The sequence below is a fragment of the Podarcis filfolensis genome, assembly GCF_964270895.1.
Source record: "Podarcis filfolensis genome assembly, chromosome: 15".
Lineage (NCBI taxonomy): Eukaryota > Metazoa > Chordata > Lepidosauria > Squamata > Lacertidae > Podarcis > Podarcis filfolensis.
The window spans coordinates 33,887,032-33,908,997 of record NC_139618.1 but is presented as its reverse complement, the minus strand read 5'-3'; the positions used below and the strand labels follow the sequence as shown (position 1 = coordinate 33,908,997).

Sequence of the window (21,966 nt, the reverse complement as noted above, 5' to 3'; positions counted from 1 at the left end):
TGATCTCTGATCCAATTGCCTGCCCTGCCCTTATATTACTTGAATAATTTCTGTAGCCTCTGTAGCACAGAATAGTCGGCCCGCAGCTTACGCAGAGGTTACGTTCTGGGGATTGTGCCTAAACCAAAATAGTGTACAGTGGTACCTCGGTTTACGAACTTAAGCCGTTCTTAAACTGAAACTGTTCTTAAACCAAGGTGTGCTTTCCCTAATAAGGCCTTCCGCCGCCGGTGCCCTTCCACTGTTCAGTTTCCGTTCATAGACCGAGGTAAAGTTCGCTGACCAAAACACTACACCAGAACTACTGCGGAGTTTGTATACCGAATAGTTTGTAAACAGGGCTGTTCTTAAACCGAGGTACCACTGTACAGTCAAAACACACTGGGTGCAATGGCAGGTGGGATTGCCAAAGTTTCTCTTCCTGGATGTCCACCTACGTTTAAACTTCTTTTTTTTTTGCCAAGCATGTAAAGCTGAATGTTGTGGGCTTGCTGCATTGTAGCTTCTTCTGTGCTTTAACCTTCACCCCTGCTTATTCTTCAAGCGTTTCTGGCTGTTCCTTGTTGCTGGTTATTTTTTCCTGAAGCCTGCACATGCACAGCTCTACTCAGGCTCAGCCTATTGTATGCGCACATATGCTTTCATCCTGCAAAAGGGTGCTTTTGTGCCTCTTAGGTTTTATTGCAGCTTTTTCTTAAGCACACAGTTGTGGAAGGAACAAGTGAGATCTGCAACAAAATTTTGTTGTGCGTAGTGCCAGCCATGTCCTTTTCCAGGAGACTCCCAACAGGAGGCAGAGCATAGCCATCAAAGCTAGTAGCCATTGACAGCTTCCTATAAGCTTGTCCGATTTTTGATACACCATCCAAGGTTGCGACCATCGCTGCCTCTTGTGGGAGTGAGTTCCACAGTTTATCTTCGTGCTGCTGTAAGCACCCTTTCAGGAGTCTTTATTTTGCCCTCTGAACTCACTCCAGGCCACACCCTGTATCAGCCCTGCATGGCACCTTCGTTGAGTATTTTGGTCTGTCTCTGAAGTCCCATGATAGTGTTCCTTGTTTGCCTGGATGGGGTGGGTGGATATAATAGAAACCTACGACTTGTGTGGCAGGAATGCAATTGCCATACAAAGGTAAGAGTCACCCCCATTGCTCTGCCCATTTTTGCTTCTGGACTCGCCTGTCCATAGCATGTGGCCCCCAAGAAGGTTCAATGCGGCCCTTGGTCTCCAAAAGGGTTTCCATTGCTGCTTTAGCAAAAAGAGCAGGGAAGGTATATTTAAAACATTTTTTTGGTAAATGCTCTTAATATTTAAACAGCTTATGTGATCTCAAGATTCCCTGTTTCTTACCGGAACTAGATAATTGCAGTGTTATTGCAGAAAAACAGCCGTGGAATGCTCTGTGAAGGAAAAGGGATGAACAGAAAGACTTCTTGCATAGCCCGTGATTGCACATTACTGTATTTGATTGATCTGGGTTTCTATTCTGTGGTCTCAGAACACATTGTTCACAATCTATTATGAAACACAAAAGAGAAGAGATGAAGTACATTATTATTTCTTCTACGATAAACAACAACACCCAAAGAAAACCATGAAATCTCAGCCAAGTGACTCTCCTGCCCCCACCTAGTACAGATGTTTTGTCTCAGAAGAAGCTAAGGAAATGGGGCTTTGAAATATCGCCAGATATTTCCACCTGAACCGTTCCCCCTCCTGATCTTCCCTGTTCACACACACATAAGAAGATTGTACGGCAGTGCTTCCTCCCCCTAGTGCGAAGGGCGCATTCCCCCAGACTTGGAGAAGCCTCATTAGGAGCGGATGTGCTTGGCCTCTGGTGCTGCTGAGAATATTCCTTTGTACTGAGATGACTCCATCATCTCAATACGGAAAGGCAAGACTGCTGGGAACGGGGCACTGTCAGCGTTGTGTTGACTGCCTGATCAGGACTCAGCGTTTGGATAAAGATTGCAGGGGGGCTGGCTGCGAATGCCTTCCCTCAATTGGCTGCCCTTTGTGATCTCAGTGAGCATCTATGGAGCAGTCAGCCCCCCTTCTCCTAGCGCCTTGGCTCCCATGTAGCCTTTAGAGGGGCCTGGAATCTGGATCGGAGGCTACTGTGTTGTTGGTGTCACTGCCTTGGAGCTACTGCATATTGATGAGGGAGGCAGAGCCCACAGCTTTTTCGAGCTCTGCAGAGAAGGGAGGCAGTGGAGTGGCTGGGAATAGCACTGTTCCTGGACAGGCAGGCAGGCAGGCAGCTGCCAGCAGGCTCTCCTAATAATTTTTGCTTTTCTCCCTGTCTCCTCCTCCTCTCCTTTCTGTCATCTGGACCCATCAGATGGGATGTTGAGCTAAGAGCAGAGTTGCTGCCACACTCAGGTGTGTATTTGTGGACATTGGGGTGGGGTGGGATGGGGGGAGGTTGGGATAATGCTGGAGATAATGCTCATGCGCCAGGGCTTCTAAGTAGCCCTTTTCTATTGTCTGATGCAAAAGGCCAGGCCAACGTCATACTGTATTTCCAAAGCTGGAGGTGACAGCTTTGCCGCTTGGATGGAACAACATTGCTGCTTGGGAAGGGAGGGAGCCAAACAATTGCATATGTGCACATGCACAGCTGTGCTTCTCGGACTAAGGAGAAAGCAGTGTGTGCGCCTGAAGATTGCTTGCTTGTTTGGAAAGAGAGAAGAGGTTTCTGCATTTGTGTATATGGTGTGAGAGGAGTTGTGTGTACAGGTGGGTAATCTGTGTGCATGTGTACGCACAGGAGGCTGACTGGGACCCTGAGCAAAGGGACTGGGAGATGTGACCGGGTGTACTTTGCACAAGACAAAGAGGATTGCGTTGGAGGGGAATTGCAAAGAAACAAAAACAAAAAAACCCGCCCATGCTTCTGCTACCAAGGCAATGGAGGTTCTGTTTACAAGACTGCATGTAAGAGGGGAATTCTTTTTGTGGATGCTCCTTGACATTTAGGCAGTCAGAGGAGACGGCGGATATACACAGGGCGTCTGGCTCGTAGCATCGCTGAGCATGTGTGGGGAATGGGGAACTGCTGTAGTTTTCCTCCAGCGTTGGGAAGCGAGCTGCAATGCCCTGCTAGCGAAGTGTGTTTTGTGGTGCAGCTAAGGAAGAAAAGCAAGTTTGTGTGGTGTGCAGAGACGGGCGTTGCTGGCGTGTTTTGTGGCAGGAGGGTGTTCACGTGGGCAGGCAAGGGGAGGCAGGTTGTGTCTCTTTACTGAAGGATGCTGTGTAGGCAAAAAGGAAGGGGCACTGGGCATGGTGCTCATGCATTTTCCAAGATCAGCATCGGGAAAGGGCTTTGTTATGTATCTGCGTTGCTTGGCTGGCTCACGAAACAAGGTGACCTCTTGTACTCTGTGGCCCTGGACATATTCCCGGGGGAGGCCTCTATGTTCTGCAAGGAGAGCACATTTGGAGAGGTGGTCTGGGGATGACGGGACAATAGAGCACAAAGCACCTACCTCACATCTCGACCTCTGGGCCTGACACCCAACATTTACAGAGCATGCGCCTTACAGAGCGGTCCAATCGACTGGGTGGTGTTGGGTGGCATGGCCGGGTTAATGTAGTAGCCATTGGGTCACAAACTGGGAGACTTGAGGCCTGTTTCCCAGTTCCTGCTCTGTGTGATGGGAATAATGGTGATGGACCTTGCAGGTTTGTTGTGGCAATCAAAAAGTTATGGGGGGGGGCAGACAGCCCCAGATACATTAAGTGCCTCTCTTTTATCAGGGATACTCCCTGTTTTCCAGTAGTACCCTCCCCTGGAAATTTACCTTTCCTACTTTTTGTCCTAGTTGTTTTTTTGTTTACTTTTTTAGGGTTGCTAAAAATTTTCATGTAAATTTCTAGAGTTGTAATTCTTCAGAGTTCAGCTCCCTCCCCAGAGACTTCAAAAGTTAAACTTCCTGTCCGGGGGGGAATGGAAACATAAATGGGACACAAACATTAAAGAATCATGCAGTATGCCAGCTACCATTCACTATCCTGCAGTTGTCAAGGTATATTTTGAACTGTCACTGAGCTGCTGTAGTTTCATGGATATATTTCTCTCTCCGACCCCCCCAGAATATCTAGGGGAAATTGATGCAGCATTTAACTGATGGAGTAGAATCTCCTGCAAGGCGAAACTGGCAGAGAGGGAACTCAACTTGGTGTGAGAGTAGGATGATAAAAACATGCCCCTGGCTGGGTCTATGAAATGTTGGAGGGGGAAGGGTGACGCCCAGTCTTAACTACATGCCCACTGACATTTTCTGATTTGAGTTGCAAAAATATGGCGACTGTTGCATTTCAGCAAGCTTAGGGGATGAACTTTGCTCACAGTGGGTTGGCTGATGATTGTATTTGAGGTCTGCATGGAATTTTCCTCCAGGCCCAGGAGGTTGGGCAGGTCCATTGCCTTCCCTTGTAGTAGCACGTGGCTGGGCTTGCTTGCATGAGTCATCTGGAACCGTTTTTCTTAAGAGTAGCATTATGCAGAGTGTTGGCTCTCTGTGATATACGGTAAGTAACACTGGGAGCGAAGTCAGCTCTGTGTTGTCTGAACTGAGTGTCTGTGGATGTGTAGGGCTACAGGCACATACGTGGAGTTGACAGGGACTGAACCTGGGGCCTTCATGCATGCAAAGCAGATGTGCTCTCTCTCTCTCTCTCTCTCTCTCTCTCTCTCTTTCTCTCTCTCGGCTATGGCCCTTCCTCCAACGCAGCATGACCAAGTTGTAAGTTTGACAGCAAGAGCTCTAAATGGGTGGATATCAAGGAGGCCTGCCTTTGTGGCAAGTAACTGGACCAGGGCTGGCTTCAGACTTCTAGGAAGGGGAACTTGGGCAAAATATCCCCAGTGGGTTCCCATCTCTGACTGTTGCTTCCCTTCCTGCTGTGAGTTTACTGCTGTCTCCTCGACAGTCACAACAATGGTACCTTGGCTTGGCTCCCGAATAAATCGGCTCTAGAACGCTGCAAACCTGGAAGTAAGTGTTCTGGTTTGTGAACGTTTTTTGGAAGCCAAACATCCAGTGTGGCTTCTGCGGCTTCCGATTGAGTGCAGGAAGCTCCTGCAGTCAATTGGAAGCTGTGCCTTGGTTTTCGAACAGTTCCGGGAGTCAAACGCAGAGACGTAGCTAGCTGCTTTGACACCCGGAGCGGCAGGGGCAGGGTGATCTGCCCACGGGTGCAGGGCGATCCCTCCGCAGTGTGCCATTTTGTCATCTCCTCAGGGATGACACCCAGGGTGGGCTGCACCCCCGCACCCCCCTTCCTACGCCCCCGGTCGAACAGACACCTGGAATGGTTCAACAACCAAGGTACCACTGCACATCTTTCTATTTCTGCCAGCTGTTCACTTGCCAGGAGACAGCCAGCAGGCATCTAGGCATTAGCAATGGTGAGAAAGAGGTGCAGAAAGTCCGGGGTGTGTGTGTGAGTGTGAGCCCCTGACAAAGGCATGAGCCTCAGCCTGGACGTTCCAACTTCTGGCACCAAACCTGGGTTGGACTAGATCAGTGTTCCCCAACCTTGGGCCTCCAGCTGTTTTTGGACTACAATTCCCATCATCCTTGACCACTGGTCTTGCTAGTGAGGGATGATGGGAGTTGTAGTCCAAAAACAGCTGGAGGCCCAAGGTTGGGGAACACTGGACTAGATCACTAGTGTGGAACCTCTGGCCTGGGTCTAAAGGTGGCCCTCCAGGCCTGTTTGTTTGGCCCTTGGAAATCTCTCCAGGCTGCACAACTTCACCCACCCCATGTGTCTCTCTGGTTCTGCTTTACAACCCTAGCACTTTTGTCAGGCTGGATTGTGTCCCAGAACTCTGAAAATGCTTCTTCCATTCTGGGATGGAGCGTAGAGAGGGGTATGATGCTTGCTTTTGCTTGGCAACATCTGGAGGGCCCAAGACTCCCACACCTGAACCTGCATAGGGTTCGGAAACTTCAGCTGGTGCAGAATTCAGTGGCCAACTTGCTCACCGGAGCATGCCGGTTTGAGCATATTACACCCATCCTGGTCCAACTGCACTGGCTACTGATTAGTTTCCGGGCCCAATTCAAAGTGCTGGTTTTGACCTATAAAGTCTTAAATGCCTCAGGGACCGCCTCTTCCCATATGAACCTACCCGGCCCCTGAGATCATCTTCTGAGCCCCTCCCCTTCGTGTGCCTTCTCCACGAGAGGTCAGGAAGGTGGAAACACGGGAATGGGCCTTCTCTGTGGTGGCTCCCCATCTGTGGAATGCTCTTCCCAGGGAAGTTCGCCTGGTGCCTTCACTAAACACCTTTAGGCACCAGGCAAAAACTTTCTTTTTCAACCAGGCCTTTACCTGACTTGATCTACATCCTATACCCTTTTAAAAAATGCTGGCTCTTTTGGGGTTTTTTTATTGGGTTGTTGGTTTTGTTTTGATTTTATGCATTTGATATTTTATGTGAACCTCCCCAAGACCTTTGGGTATAGGGCAGTATAGAAATTATAAATACATACATACATACCATACATACATACATACATACACACATAATAAAAAATTGTCTGGCAGTGCCTCTCTGGGATTTCAGACTGGATTTCGGCCCTACCTGGAGATGCAGGGATTCGAACCCGTGACCTGCTTGCTAAGCAGATGCTCTCCCGCTCTCTCCCTCTCTCAGTACTTGGGAGCTTGTCAAAGTGGAAAGCAGGGAGGAACCGGTGGCGATTTCATGGAAATATTTTCCGCTTTCCGCTTATCCTTTGACTTCCACCTTCAGTTTGCTTCTGTCGCATCGCGTTGGGCCAAAGGGAATTTGAGCAGTGAAATGAAGCAGCGCATCGGAAGCCCTGCTTCTGCTCTGTTGCCTGCCCAGAAGCCATGTGTCCCCTTGGAATTGGAGGTCATTCCTGCTACTGGTGAGGGGTCCTTTTATGGGAATTCAAGACGAAAGCAGATAAAATTAAAGATCAAGGGGCCAGGAAGGTCAGTGGCCAGGGGTGGGGAGGGAGCTGGGGATGTCTTGGCCTCTATGCATAACAGAGGTGAAAGGACAAAAATTCTCTCTCTCTCTCTGCCCCCACCCCTGCCCTCCTAGTTGTTGGCAGGAGCTATGTGAAAGAGTTCAGGACTGGAATAATAAAGGTTTCTGATGCAAGGCAGAGAATAGCTATTGTTGCGGGTGGGCTGGAAGGGGAACAAGACATGGAGCGGTATTACGGATTAGGATGCAGGTGTCTTGGCACAGAGCCTTTTGTAATAATAAACACTTGGCTGAAGCGAACTCCTGAATGCCTTCCAAGCACATTTCCCCCCTCAAAGAATTCTGGGCGCTGTCGTTTGCTAAGGATTGCTGGGAACAGTAACCCTGCGAGGGGTAAACTTCAGTCTCCAGAACTCTTTCTTGGAAATACAGTGGTACCTCGGGTTACATACGCTTCAGGTTACATACGCTTCAGGTTACAGACTCCACTAACCCAGAAATAGTACCTCGGGTTAAGTACTTTGCTTCAGGATGAGAACAGAAATTGTGCTCCGGCGGCGCGGCAGCAGTGGGAGGCCCCATTAGCTAAAGTGGCGCTTCAGGTTAAGAACAGGTTAAGTGCGGACCTCTGGAACGAATTAAGTACTTAACCCGAGGTACCACTGTAAGGTCCATCAAATGTGCAGCGTGAATGGACTGTGGTCCTTTACACGCTTCCCTGCAAGGAAGTCCCATTGAGTTTAGAGGGACCTGCCTCTGCCTGAGTCCCTCTAAAGAGTCTTAACTGAATTCTAAAAAGGAAAAACTTGGACTCAGGAGGAGGAAGTTGGCAGCCAGGCCTACCTACTGAGGTGGTTGTAAGAAAGGAGTAACAAAGGTCGGAGGTGGCTGGGAGCGGACTGCTGTTGGTGGGGCAGTGCCCCGATTGCCTCTGGTAGACAGGTGTGGGATTTATAAGAAGAGGAGGAGGAGTTTGGGTTTGATATCCCGCTTTATCACTACCCAAAGGAGTCTCAAAGCTGCTCACAATCTCCTTTCCTTTCCTCCCCCACAACAAACACTCTGTGAGGTGAGTGGGGCTGAGAGACTTCAGAGAAGTGCGACTGGCCCAAGGTCACCCATCAGCTGCATGTGGAGGAGCGAGGAAGCGAACCCGGTTCACCAGATTACGAGTCTACCGCTCTGAACCACTACACCACTCCTGCGATATAATGTATATCGCTTAGAGAGTTTTGTGACGAAGCAGTCTACAAATCTTCCTCTCTCTCTCTCTCTCTCTCTCTCTCTCTCTCTCTCTCTCTCTCTCAAAATTGTCAGTCTGACTAATGCTACTTGATCTGTCCTAGCAAGCTTACAATGTTCCCATCCCTGGTCCAAAGTAGGAATAGCTGAATATGTCACTTTTGGTTTCTCTAAGTTTCTCATCTCTCCCCCTTTCCTGCCGCCCCACAATTTTAGCTTCAGTTCTCCACATTTCCATATCAATTTATGTGTGTTTTTAGTAGTGTGCGTGAAAATTCATCGGCATTTTTGTGTGATTGAGACTCTTCATCTCCGGGTCGTGGGTTTGATCCCAACGTTGGGCAAAAGATTCCTTCACTGCAGAGGGTTGGTCTAGAGGACCCTCATGGTCCCCTTCCAACTCTGCAGTTCTATTATTCTCTTGCCATTTCCCCATATATGTACATTTTTGCAAGGCAATTCCCCCCCAATTTTTGTATTTTGTTTCTACTCATATATGCATTCATGTGCACACCAAACCCTTTAGTACATGGGTAGGCAAACTAAGGCCTGGGGCCGGATCATGCCCAATTGCCTTCTAAATCCGGCCCATGGACGGTCCGGTAATCAGGGTGTTTTTACATGAGGAGAATGTGTCCTTTTATTTAAAATGCATCTCTGGGTTACTTGTTGGGCATAGGATAGGAATTCGTCCATTTTTTCCCTTCAAAACATAGTTCGGCCTCCCACAAGGTCTGAGGGACAGTGCACCGGCCCCCTGCTAAAAAGTTTGCTGACCCCTGCTTTAGCATATGCATTTTTGTACACATTATTCGCATTGCAAAATTCAGAGAAGTGCAAATTTGAAGGATGGATTGTGTTTCAGTCCACGTCTTGTTTTGGGAAGTGTGAATTAGGTAAAGGAAAAGGGACCCCTGACCATTAGGTCCAGTCGTGACAGACTCTGGGGTTGCGGCGCTCATCTCGCTTTGTTGGCTGAGGGAGCCGGCGTACAGCTTCCGGGTCATGTGGCCATCATGACTAATCCGCTTCTGGTGAAAAGCCGTTTACCTTCCCGCCAGAGCGGTACCTAATTATCTATTTGCACTTTGACATGCTTTTGAACTGCTAGGTTGGCAGGAGCTGGGACCGAGCAACGGGAGCTCACCCCTTCGCGGGGATTCGAACCGCCGACCTTCTGATCGGCAAGTCCTAGGCTCTGTGGTTTAACCCACAGTGCCACCCGCGTCCCTTTGTGAATTAGGTAGGCTTGCCTTTAAATGGGATCTGAATCTATTTTCTCTCCCACTCCTAGTCGAAGGCCTCTTCTAGAAGTAGAAAGCCCATATGCGGACCACTCTGAGCTATAGGCATAAAATAATAAAGCATTTACCATCCCCATGTGCTCAGCTTTCAGGATAGCTGTGGAATGCTTTAAAATGACATGCAGATCCCCTCCCCAAATGGCAGCAACAATTGCTTCTTTGTGCTGCGCGGGGTTGTCACAGAAACGGAGCGACGGTCAAATGATTCTTCGCATTTGTAATGGCTTCTGTGACAATGGAGAAGATTTAACCCAGAAGAGCTTGGTCTCCCTGTCCGCCCACCAGCAACCACGGCTAGATGGAAACAGCAGGCAAATGGGCAGCTTTCTTTTAGATCGGATAAGGAGGCCTGATCTTTGGCTGCATCCCATGTTGCTGCGATGAACTCATTCTAAAGGTTGTAATATCCAAAGCGCTGAACAGCACACTTTGGAAACCGAGTTGGTTCAGATTGGGTGACGAGGCAAAAATGTAGCAAATTAAAGCAGGATATTTGGAAGGAAGCTGAGCAATTGCTGGAGTAATATCCTTTATGGACCATGTTGTTGTTGTTGTTTTAACCCTGGAGAGCCAGTGTGGTGTAGTGGTTAAGAGCGGTAGACTTGTAATTTGGTGAACCGGATTCGCGTCTCCGATCCTCCACATGCAGCTGCTGGGTCACCCTGGGCTAGTCACACTTCGTTGAAGTCTCTCAGCTCCACTCACCCCACAGAGTGTTTGTTGTGGGGGAGGAAGGGAAAGGAGAATGTTAGCCGCTTTGAGACTCCTTCGGGTAGTGATAAAGCGGGATATCAAATCCAAACTCTTCTTCTTCTTCCTGGCAGGTCAGGGACTGAGGTGAAAGCTGTCCTGCTGGATCTCTCAGAGGCCTTTGACACCACTGGTCATGACAATCCTTCTGGACCGTCTGGAGGAGCTGGGAGCTGGGGGGCACTGTTATACAGTGGTTCAGCTCCTTCCTCCTGGGCCTTGTCCAGAAAGTGGTGCTGGCAGTTGCGTGTTCAAACCCCTGGGCTCTCACTTGTGGGGTACCTCAGGGCTTCATCCTCTCCCCCATGATTTTTAACATCTACATGAAACCACTGGGAGAGATCATCAGGGGGTTTGGGCTGGGTGTTGATCAGTATGCAGATGATACCCAGCTCTACCTCTCTTTCAAACTGGAACCAGTGAAGGTGGTGAAGGTCCTGTGTGAGTGTCTGGAGGTGGTTGGAGGATGGATGGTGGCTAGCAGATTGAGGTTGAATCCTAACAAGACAGAAGTACTGTTTTGGGGAGATGGGGTGGGAAATGCCTTCTGGGTTGTCTGGGTCTTAACCCATTGTAATCCTAGTGTTTATACCACCACAGCACTAGGGAGTTGAGGTCCTCCTTCTTTGCTGCTGTTGCAGAAATGCTCCATCCTGAAAAGTTCCTACCCTAGAGAGTAACTCATTTCTGATGCTACAATGACACATACCTATGGCTGTAGGGCTGTTCTTGCATCATTGAATGTATACTACTATTGGCTCATTAATGTCCTTTGTGTTCCAGAAGTCTCCCCTCTTCCATTAGGCTACCTAAGATGGAAGCCCCTCTGGTAAGCCTGGATGAAGAGTTTGAAGATCTGAGGCCGTGCTACATTGAAGACAGGGAAGAGAAATCTCATTATTTTTATGGCTCCTCTCCTCGGCATTTGGAAGACCCCTCCCTTTCTGAGCTTGAGAACTTCTCCTCTGAGATCATCAGCTTCAAGTCCATGGAAGATTTGGTCAATGAATTTGACGAGAAGCTCAATGTCTGCTTTCGGAATTACAATGCCAAAACTGAAAACTTGGCCCCTGTGAAAAACCAGCTCCAGATACAAGAAGAGGAGGAAAATCTGCAGGATGAGGAGTAAGTAGATCAATGGTCAGCTGGAGAAAGTTAAGTATATGTACAGAAGTAAATAGTGTCAGCATTAAGCTCTTATATAGAAAAGGAAAAAAAAACAACCTCTACTATTTTCCCATCTCTGCAAAGTAAACTCTAGAGGGAACCTGTTTTATTTTGATTCTCTGCAGAATCTGGAGTTGCACAACACTGATTGGCTGGCCTCTGCATCAGTCATATAAAACCACTTCTTCCATTCTCAAGTGCTGGTTGGTTGGCCCTTGGCTATCACTCCCCGCCCTTCATAGAGCAGATTTGTAAATGTAAAAACCCAAACTTCTAAAAGAAGAGAGAAGAAAGTGCCATACCACAAGGCCAAGGAAACCTTTTTGCTCTTGAAGGCCGCAGACAGGCATTGTGCAGGGCTAAAACCCAAAGTTGGCAAGTTGATGCTCTCTCTCTCTCTCTCTGCCACTCCCTTTTCTTTCTTTCCCTCTGCTTCCCGTGCTTTTGCTCTCTAATTTAAATCAGGTTCTTGTTCTCTACTGTATTGCCTTATTTATTTACTGAAAGTCCCTTCTTGCCTGCATTCAGGCCATGCTGCCTTTGCAAGGTACTTTGCAAGAAGTTTGGAAAACACCTAAAGATGTCGCTAGAAATATTTCATTTCATTTTTAGCTTTCCCTCCCCTCCCCACCCACACACTGCTTCAAGTCCCTTTAAATAGAAATGCAGTACAAGAAACGCAGGAAAATGCAGGGCAGAACCGCCCTCCCAATACTGATGCAGCTGTGGATTGCAGGGCGACAGGGGTTTGTGGGTGTGCAGATGCCACAACAGGTGCCCCAGGTTGGCTTAGCTGATGCCTCTGTGCAGGCCTGAACTCTCTGCCTCTGCTATGTCCAAGTAAGCTTCACGATGCCAGTGTTGAGAGGGTGACCCTGTGCCACGACACCAGTCACCACTGAAAAAGACTAATAGTAACAACAAGAACATAAATATGGGCTTTAGTTACTGTTGGGCTGGGTGGGCCATTGGCCTGCTGCAGCCAGGGAAAGTTGCCTGGGAACTCTGGGAACTGTAGTTCTGGAGGTGGCTGGAGGAGCCAGACATTTATTATATGAAAAAGCAGCATATATTTGAAGGATGTCAAAGGACAGTCCTGCATTCGAAGGAGTTTGCTGTTAATGGGCTGTTTGGTCCAAGTCTGGGTGGTGAAGTTTTGAAGGTTAAAGGACCACAAGAAGGTGCTTTGAAGTTGCCTATCAAGAGTTAGCACCACAATCTTCTGCACTGTGGAGAGAGGTGTTGCATTTCCATTGAAATTATTAGCTGCTCCTAACTTTCCATTTGCGCACATATATATTAGCAAATGCAAATATATTGGTGGCCTGTTCTTATATGATGTGATTGAATCCTTTCCTATATTCCTCACATCCACAACATCAGAAGAGGTGAGCATTCCTGGAAACAGTCTGGTTCAAAAGCAGCAAACTTGAGCTAATAAGTAAGGTCATTGCATCTGAAATGGGACCATACCTGAGAGGTCCATGGGTGATTCCCATAGCTCTTACTCAGTGGGTTTTTTTCAGCCGGAACTCACTGGAACTTAGTTCTGGCACCTCTCAGGTGGGCGCCATTGCCATTGTACGAGAACGAGGGAGCTGAGTTTCAGCACCTCTTTTTCTTGGAATATAACACTGTTCTTACTTCAGAAAAGGGTTGTTGTTGTTTTTTTATTAGGTATTTTGTGGTTTCATATCTTGCTTTTATTCTGTGAACTGCCCAGAGACCCCTGGGTATAGGGTGGTATATAAATTAAATAATAAACCACAGAGCCTAGGACTTGCCGAACAGAAGGTTGGCGGTTCAAATCCCCGCGACGGGGTGAGCTCCCGTTGCTTGGTCCCTGCTCCTGCCAACCTAGCAGTTCAAAAGCACCTCAAAGTGCAAGTAGATAAATAGGTACTGCTCCAGCGGGAAGGTAAACGGCATTTCCGTGCGCTGCTCTGGTTCGCCAGAAGCGGCTTAGTCATTATGGCCACATGACCTGGAAGCTGTACGCCGGCTCCCTCGGCCAGTAAAGCAAGATGAGCACCGCAACCCCAGAGCCAGCCACGACTGGACCTAATGGTCAGGGGTCCCTTTACCTAACTTTATCTCGGTTCCTGAATGTGTCTGTTGATAAACATTTTGGAACCCGAATGCTAAAAACCCAGAAGTAAATGCTTCCATTTATGAATGCGCCCCAGAAGTCGAATGGCTTCTGCTGTGTGTTTTTCAATTTTCTCAATTGAATTTGCAGACAGCCTTTTGGCGCCTCAGTTTTCGAACGTTTCGGAACTTGAACTGTCTTCTGGAATGGATTACGTTCGAGAACCGAGGTACCACTGTAATAAGAAAAGAGAGGGGGCTTTCTCCATGAGGACTAGTTCCATTGGTATAAAGTTCCGTGGGGAAAGATGTGTGTTTCCTCACTGATTTCTCCGGGAGTGGGAGCACTCTTATTGGACAATAAGATGTTTTGTGTAACTGAGTTTTGGGAAAACATGAGGTTCTTCTGATATGTCTCTATACTAGTAAACAACGTGTCTATTCAGGAGAGGCAAAACATTGATGGGGTTAAGCCAAGGGTTGGGGAGACTTCTGCCAGCTGCAAGGAACCAAACAGGGAAGCAACAGATTCAACAGCTGAAAGAAAAAGCAAATGAAAATCTGGCCGTTGTAGTACAAAACAAAGAGAATTTATGCTTCCTTCCACGAAAAGGATCCTAGGTTTGCTTTGGCTGTCAAAACAGTGAAGATGCTTCCTCCGTATCAGCTGTCTGCACAAATATTATGCAGATACCATTGTGATTGTGTAATATTATGAGATGCATTTAAACCAAGGGTAGGCAACCTAAGGCCCAGGGGCCGGATGCGGCCCAATTGTCTTCTCAATCCGGCCCGCGGACGGTTTGGGAATCAGCGTGTTTTTACATGAGTAGAATGTGTACTGAGATCCAGCGCCGAGGGCCTTCTGGCGATTCCCTCATTGTGAGAAGTTAGGTTACAGGCAACCAGACAGAGGGCCTTCTCGGTAGTGGCACCCACCCTGTGGAACACCCTCCCTTCAGATGTGAAGGAAATAGGCAGCTATCCTATCTTTAAAAGACATCTGAAGGCAGGGAAGTTTTTAATATTTAATGCTGTACTGTTTTTAACACTTGATTGGGAGCCGCCCAGAGTGGCTGGGGAAACTTAGAGATGCTTTGCCTGCTTTCAACCTTTGATGGGCAAGTTGCTCACTTGTAGCTATCTGTGGTTCTGCAATTCCTGACCTGCCTTACTGCCTTCTTTGGGGAATCAGGCATCAAACCAGAAGATGCCAAGATTTCTCTGCTTCAATTCTCATGTCAGTTAAAACAAGAATCATAGTGACTGGTCTGATGGTGCTGTTATGAAAACTTATTGTTTACTCCTTTGGAATGGCAGGGTTAATCTGAATAGAGTGTTTGGAAGCAAACATTTTAATGATTGCAACCAATTGGCTGCATCTAAAGAACCTCATTATGCTCACAGTTCTCTTAGTTGCAAAATATGGAGGTTCTGTAGCAGATCTTTGGCTGCTTCTTGTCTTGTGCTAGTGGAAGAAAGTTGTTAGACTGAGTTTTGTTTTTCCTCACACAATGCTCTTGCATGAGGTGTGAAACAGGGATGTGCAGAGTTGAATCTTGTTTGATCTAGAACCCAAAATTCTGTCAGGCAGAGCCAAGTACAAAAGACATGCAGTTAGAATTAAGGAACTGGATGTCCCTGAGGAAATGATGAGCCTATAAATTTGCTTTCATTATCAGAACTGAGCTCAGGCTTTCACACAAAAGTCTGCTTCTGATTACCTAAACTTTTGTCATTTCAGTAGCCTAATTTAGCCATCCTGGGCACTTTGTAGGGCCTGTTTGTTGACCATTCATTGATTTTTTTACAGGAAGGTTAGACGAGGTTAGCTATTTAAAGAGCATTCATTCTAACTTCTTTGCAGGGAGATTAGATGATGTTGCGTCAAAGCAAGTGTTAGACTAGTTTTGAGTGCATTTTTCTGTCATTTTCCTTATCGCAAAAAGTCCAAAATTAGGGGGGAAGTGGGTTTGTTGCGTAAGAACTTCCAGTCTGTTCCAATTGTGCAACCAAAAATAGCAGACGTCTCAGATCTTTGCTGATCTACTGGAAACCTCCCAGAGTCTGCCAGTAGATCCCAGTCTACCTTCTGCCCATTGCTGGGGCAAAAGGACCCTTCTGCATATGAAGGACACCTTTTGCTATCAGAAGGGCACCTTTTTGATCCAAACCATTGTTTCATAGACTGAATATTTTTCATGTTAAAACTGAATTAGAACCCCTCCTGTCATTTAATATTTTTGAACTTGATCTCAGCAAAGAGAATTCAGTTCAGCTCAACTACAGCACTGTGTTCACCTTGGACATCGTAGTTGGTTTAGTGATTGTTTGCGACTGGGACCATTCAGCTGAACTGGATGTGGCGGCCTTGTGGCTCTTATTTTCCTCCTGCTCCCTTTTGAACGCTGCCCGCTGAGCCAATTGCTCCGAGGGGTGCACCCCTGTTGTCAAGGCAGCTTTCCTCCATTAACAACCTCTTGCCTTTTCTCTCTCCAGGGTTTGGGATGCTCTTACAGACAATTACATCCCATCCATCACCGAAGACTGGAGGGATCCTAACATCGAGGTGCTAAATGGCAACGTCTCCGACACAGAGGTACTTCCTTGGATTTGTGTCCTCCCCCCCTTTCCCGTCCATGAATCATAAGATGAAATAATCATTGGCAAGCTTGGGCAGCAGTATGCTGTTGAAGCACAGCGAAATGGGAGGACAGCGGTTAAGCAGCTGCAGGAATGCATGCAAAACAAAAATTACATCTGGCTGCCATTCCAGGAAGCAGGAATAATCGAATGTGAGAACGAAGCTCTTGTCAGGTAGCTGAACAGATCCCTCAGCAATCCTTGAATTGGGGTCACCGTCCTTTGGTAATGGAAAGGCATGTATAATGAGGGGAAACAGTGAATGAAACAGCTTGATATGTGTGTGTCAAGGGAGGCATTGTCCTCTAGGCTGTTGTTCGCTCTGAGATTGACATTGGCGATGTTTGTACCGCCTCTACCCCTGACACGTTCAGAACAATAGCTTGCCAGCCTTCAGGACAATGGTGACTGTGATGGCTAAAAGAATACACACATCACAGAGCAAAGGATCGTCTGGGTCCTTCTGCATCTGCAGTGTGCCCTTTTGGAGTGTTGTTGAAAGGCTAGAGGGAGGAGGCTCTTGTGTTAGACCACTTGGAAGAAGTGAGGTCCTCTATCGCCTTCTCCTCCCAACAAAACCTATTGAACGGGAGAACGAGAGGGGTGGGGGCTGGGGTTAGGATTTTGCCTGATGAAGATGTCAGAAATAGGATTCACTATAAGGCTCTGGTCTATGCTAGAGCATTCTGAGATAAGGAACACCAATTATTGTCTTCTTAGCTTGTGATTTTTTGAAATGAAGGACAAACCTTTAACTCTCCAGTGGATAGGAAACTCTGGAGACTGGCAGGACATCATACGTTGGTTTGGGATGAGACTAAAGATGAGAATTCATAGTGATGATGAAAACTGTGGAGTCTGGAAGATCCCAAGGGAGTTAGTGGATTTTGAAAGACCCTTGCATTCTTAAAGTAGAGAATGCTTGCATTCTTGAAGTATAATCTGGTGACAATTTTCTTGGTATTGGGAGCATCTGGTAAGTCTAATAAGGATTTGGTCTGGGGGAATCAAAGGGGAAGGGACTCATAGAAACCCGCATCTTAAAAATAACAATATCTGACAATATTTAAGTTAGACATTTTGAAATATTGAAGACAGTATTTATTTTTAACTATGCATCAGAAACTTATGCCATTTCGGTGTTGGGTGTTTTCACCTCACCATTTCTATAATTTTTGAAACCCGAGGGCTAATTGTAGCCTAGAAAAGAAGAAAACAGAAATGAAGGGAAGGAAAAACATACTTCAAACGCAGCTCTTGGAAATCCACACTCCGTATTCGGAGTCATATATAATTCACAGAATTTGGTGCAATTCCCCCCCACCCCCCAGTTGCAGTTAAATTAGGCCTGTAGCATTCAAAAGGCAGCTCACAGCTTTGGGAGCACTTTTCAGCTCTCTTTTTAGTGCATCTGTAGGAGTTTTCAAAGAACACTTCACCCCATGTGCTCAGTAAATACAGAGGATGAAAGGGGGGGGGGTGAGGACATCTTCACTATTGTTGTGTCTAACATGTTTGCATGCTGCTCCCCCAGCAGCCACAAATTTGGCATTAGCGTGAGGACGTTCTGCCTGCTCACTTTCATCCAGCTTTCCCACGTGACTGGGATCCCTGATTGGCAAGCATTGCTGCTCTCATGGAGAAGCTCCATGGGTGCACGTTATTTATTGAACAGCATTTATATGCTGTGTGATTGTTGTAAAATCTCTTTGTGGTTTACAGGAAACATTCATTTAATGATAATTAAAAATCAACGTGAAAAAGAAAAAAAGACTGAAACACACCAAGATCTACATGTCAGGGATACACTTGTCAAAACAAAATTAATTTAAGAAGGCACTGGAAAGAATACAGTGGTACCTCGGGTTAAGAACTTAACTCGTTCCGGAGGTCCGTTCTTAACCTGAAACTGTTCTTCACCTGAAGCACCACTTTAGCTAATGGGGCCTCCCGCTGCCACCACTGCGTGATTTCTGTTCTCATCCTGAAGCAAATTTCTTAACCTGAGGTACTATTTCTGGGTTAGCGGAGTCTGTAACCTGAAGCGTCTGTAACCCAAGGTACCACTGTACAGTGAAGGTGTTTGCCTGATGTCAATAGGCAGGTGTAAGTATTGCCACACTAAAAGATTGTTTTATTACAAACATGGCTTGAGTATAAGTGCTTAACTGGGCACAGGCAGGGCAAAGCGATTCTGCAAGTAAACAAGTCCCAAGCCATTTAGGGCTTTAAAAAGGTAAAGGGACCCCTGACCATTAGGTCCAGTCGTGACCGACTCTGGGGTTGCAGCGCTCATCTCGCTTTATTGGCCGAGGGAGCCGGCGTACAGCTTCCGGGTCATGTGGCCAGCATGACTAAGCCGCTTCTGGCGAACCAGAGCAGCGCATGGAAGGTAACGCCATTTACCTTCCCGCCAGAGCGGTACCTATTTATCTACGTGCACTGGCGTGCTTTCGAACTGCTAGGTTGGCAGGAGCAGGGACCGAGCAATGGGAGCTCACCCCGTCTCGGGGATTCGAACCGCCGACCTTCTGATCGGCAAGTCCTAGGCTCTGTGGTTTAACCCACAGCGCCACCCGCGTCCCTTTAGGGCCTTATATACCAATAATAACACATTGAACTTGGCCTGGTAAATAGATGGCCATCAGTGCGGATCTCTGAGCAGGGGTGTAATCTGCTGACAGAATCTCACTCCTATCAGCAACCATGCTGCAGCATTCCTCACTAACCACAGCTTCCGGATCAAGCACAAGGAAGTGCATTGCTGTAATCCAATACTGAAGCCATCCCCTTCACACAAATGTTGAATATGTGGGTGGGAGGGTCAGCAGACAGGTAAATGGGCAGCGGGGGCAGGACTAGTTGGTGCAAACGTGCTCCTGGTCCATGTGTTTTGCTGCAAGGCGCTTCCTTTCGTGAACAGGAGAAAAAGGCAGCAGCGGGAGTAAGGTTCAAGACGGTAAGTGAGGAAAGGAAATGCCTCTTTGTTGCTGTTAAGTTGTGGGTGAACATATCAGACGAGACAGCGATTCTTCAAACAGCTCTTGTTTATTCACAGGCCACGACAGAACTGAACAGCAGGGTTCAGTCAGCCTGCTTATATAGAGCTCCAGTACAGCGTAACTGTAACAACTTTCTGAAACTATCCAATCACTGAACGTCACTTTCGATCCCTTATTTGCATAACTATCTACAGTATCCCTCTGCTGGCCCAGGGTGAGAACTTCAGTACATAACAGTTGCCACCTCCGGCACCTACTGTTGCTGGGGAAAAAAGTGTCCCTCAAGAACAAATATAATTTAGTTGTGTATCCGGAGCCATTACAAACAAACAAACAAACAAAAAGTGCCTGAGATAGAAGCAGTGCAATCTCTTCTTGTCTCAGGAAATTGGCAGTAGGACTCCAAGGGGGGAAAGGGGGGAATGGCAAGGGCTGGCAATAATGGAGCCCCAAACAGTGACACCTACAAGCGATAGGTTCGCTGATAGGTGACATTTGGATGTTCACTAAAAACAAGAGTTCAAAGCATTATCACAATGCAGAGAGCTTCTTTTTAATGTCTGTCTATCTTCAGCCTCAGGGAAAAAAAAATTAGGAAGGCATTGCAATCAGTGTTTATCTCTCTGCCACCCCTGTTTTTTTTAAAAAAATATTTAACATAATTGTTACAAAATATAAGCAAAATATTGCAAACACATACATACATACATATTTCAAATAAGCACATATATATGAAAAAAGGAACAAAAGAGAAAAAAAGAAGAAAAGAAAAAAGAAGAAAAAAATAAAGAGAAAAAAGAAGAAAAGTTGGAAGAATTTCTTCCAAGTTTATTCTACAAATATCTCAATATGAAAATAATAATAAAATTTCGTTGATTGACTTCCATCACCTCCTATATACATTTTAAGCAAGATTGTATCTGTTATTCTGTATTTTTCCCATACAATCTCACACAAATATTCTAATCAATAAGTTTTCTAAATCTTTCATAAATCTATTCTAAACACAACCAGTACCTTACATTTAATCCTTGTCTACATAAACAATCATTTAAAGATTTCCATTGTTTCTGGATTATATATTTTGGTTTTTGTCTCATCAAATCGGTCAGCCCTGCATTTATTTTATTTTTTGAAGTGTTGCTGGATGCATTCTATTCCCCCCAAAGACACCTGGTCAGCTGTCTGACCCCAAACATCCACTTCAAAGGTAATGGGAAATTCACTTTGGGAAAGGAGTTGTCCCCACTGGCTCTTGCTAACACAAGCTATCCCCAGCCATAGCTTCTAACCCTAATTGATACAGTCAGCACCAGGGTTTGGCATGAATGGGCACCTGCCATGGCCTTTGCATCAACAGGAGGCCCTTTGTCAAGCCCCGACATCCTCTAGCCCTGCTGATCCTTCCCTTGCTGCCACAGCCTGTTCACCGGCCTCTCATGCAGAGACCAGGAGCAAGGAGAAGAAGCAACAGACTCCACTCTCCTCCCTCTTGCTGGGCCTGGTGGAAGAGAGAAAGGGAATGGGCAGGGCGAGGCCTCACTCAGGGCATCTTGCTCAGATGGGCCAGGTAGTAGCTCACAGAGCTCTGTTCTCCAACAGGGCAGGAGTACAGCCAAGGGAGCTCCAGAGCAATAGCTGGGAAGCAGCCACCATTGTCTCCCGCAGCTCCTGCCACCTAAGGCGATTGCCCCACTCTGTCAAATGGTAGGGCTGGCCACCATCTGAATCTGAAGGTGGTGGGACAACTGTCAGGATGCTGTCAGCGGCTCCCGGCTGGTTTCCTAGGAAAGTATAAAGACAAGGAAAAGTTACTTACCGTCCTTTTTTATTTCAATACAGTGGTACCTCAGGTTAAGAACTTAATTCATTTTGGAGGTCTGTTCTTAACCTGAAACTTTTCTTAACCTGAGGTACTATTTCTGGGTTAGCAGAGTCTGTAACCCGAGGTACCACTGTATTTACAGAGAGAGGCTCTGTAGAACCCAGCCTCTTGGATAATGGTGCTGTCCCGAGTGAATCTCCACCCCCTGTCTCTCCCACTTCTTCATTCATCATTCTCACCATCTCCTCTACGGGTGCTGCTACGTGCCCTCTGTCTTTGAGCTCTTTGCTCTCCTACTTTTAACGCTCACCGGGTTCTGGGAGATGGAGGGTCTGGAATGCTTTCTAATGACAACGTGTCAGCCTGGTGTTGCTCTGGCTCTCCCATGATTTCCCCACTTCCCCTCTCATCTGCCTCTGAGCTGTGACTTCCCTCGAACTCTTGTTGTAAATCTATACTGTCTTCTTCTTCCTCCTCCCTGGAAGGGTCAGGGTGGGGAGGCAGTCTCCACCATTCCTCCTCTGCCCAGTCCCTGACAATAACCAGCCACGGGTTGGGTGTGTCATGTGCGCCCCAGCTGAAATTAAAGAAAGGAATCATTTCACTTTTATACCTATCTGCTCCAAGAGTGTCATACTTGCCAAGTGTCCTGTTCTAGGCGGGATGGCCCTGCTTTCTATGAAGGCGCCCCAGGCTCTGCCTTCATCCCAGGGCACCCTGATCTCGTGCACTGGGCGGGCAAGGGTGAGAAGCAGTGGGTGGGTGGGGGCACGAGAAAAGTGGCAGGACGGGTGGGGGGGCCAAGTGGGTAAGGGCAAGAGAAGTGGTGGGGCAGCTATGGAGAGTGGAGACCGCACAAGTGGGAGGGTGGCGCCCCACTTTGTCCTCCCGAAATGTTGCAGGATAACTTATGGTCTGTGTGTGTGGTTTGGGAGCTGCACGGTCAGAGAAAAAAATAATGCTGTCCA

The 21,966-nt window shown here is 47.2% G+C and overlaps 1 protein-coding gene across 5 annotated transcripts in view; it reads left to right on the top strand.

Annotated features, from left to right (window-relative positions):
* Positions 1 to 1,835: 1,835 nt before the first annotated feature.
* FEZ1 (fasciculation and elongation protein zeta 1) overlaps positions 1,836 to 21,966 on the top strand; it is a 49,921-nt gene continuing 29,790 nt past the window's right edge. For 2 of the 5 annotated variants that reach the window (XM_083588911.1, XM_083588910.1), the window contains exons 1-3: positions 1,841 to 2,386; positions 11,057 to 11,398; positions 16,028 to 16,127. In XM_083588911.1, the coding sequence (XP_083445037.1) occupies positions 11,088 to 11,398; positions 16,028 to 16,127 (411 nt within the window). In that variant the 5' untranslated portion in view covers positions 1,841 to 2,386; positions 11,057 to 11,087. Of the gene's footprint in view, positions 2,387 to 2,495; positions 2,744 to 11,056; positions 11,399 to 16,027; positions 16,128 to 21,966 lie in introns of those variants that run through there. The other 3 variants (XM_083588908.1, XM_083588912.1, XM_083588909.1) reach the window with 3 other exon arrangements.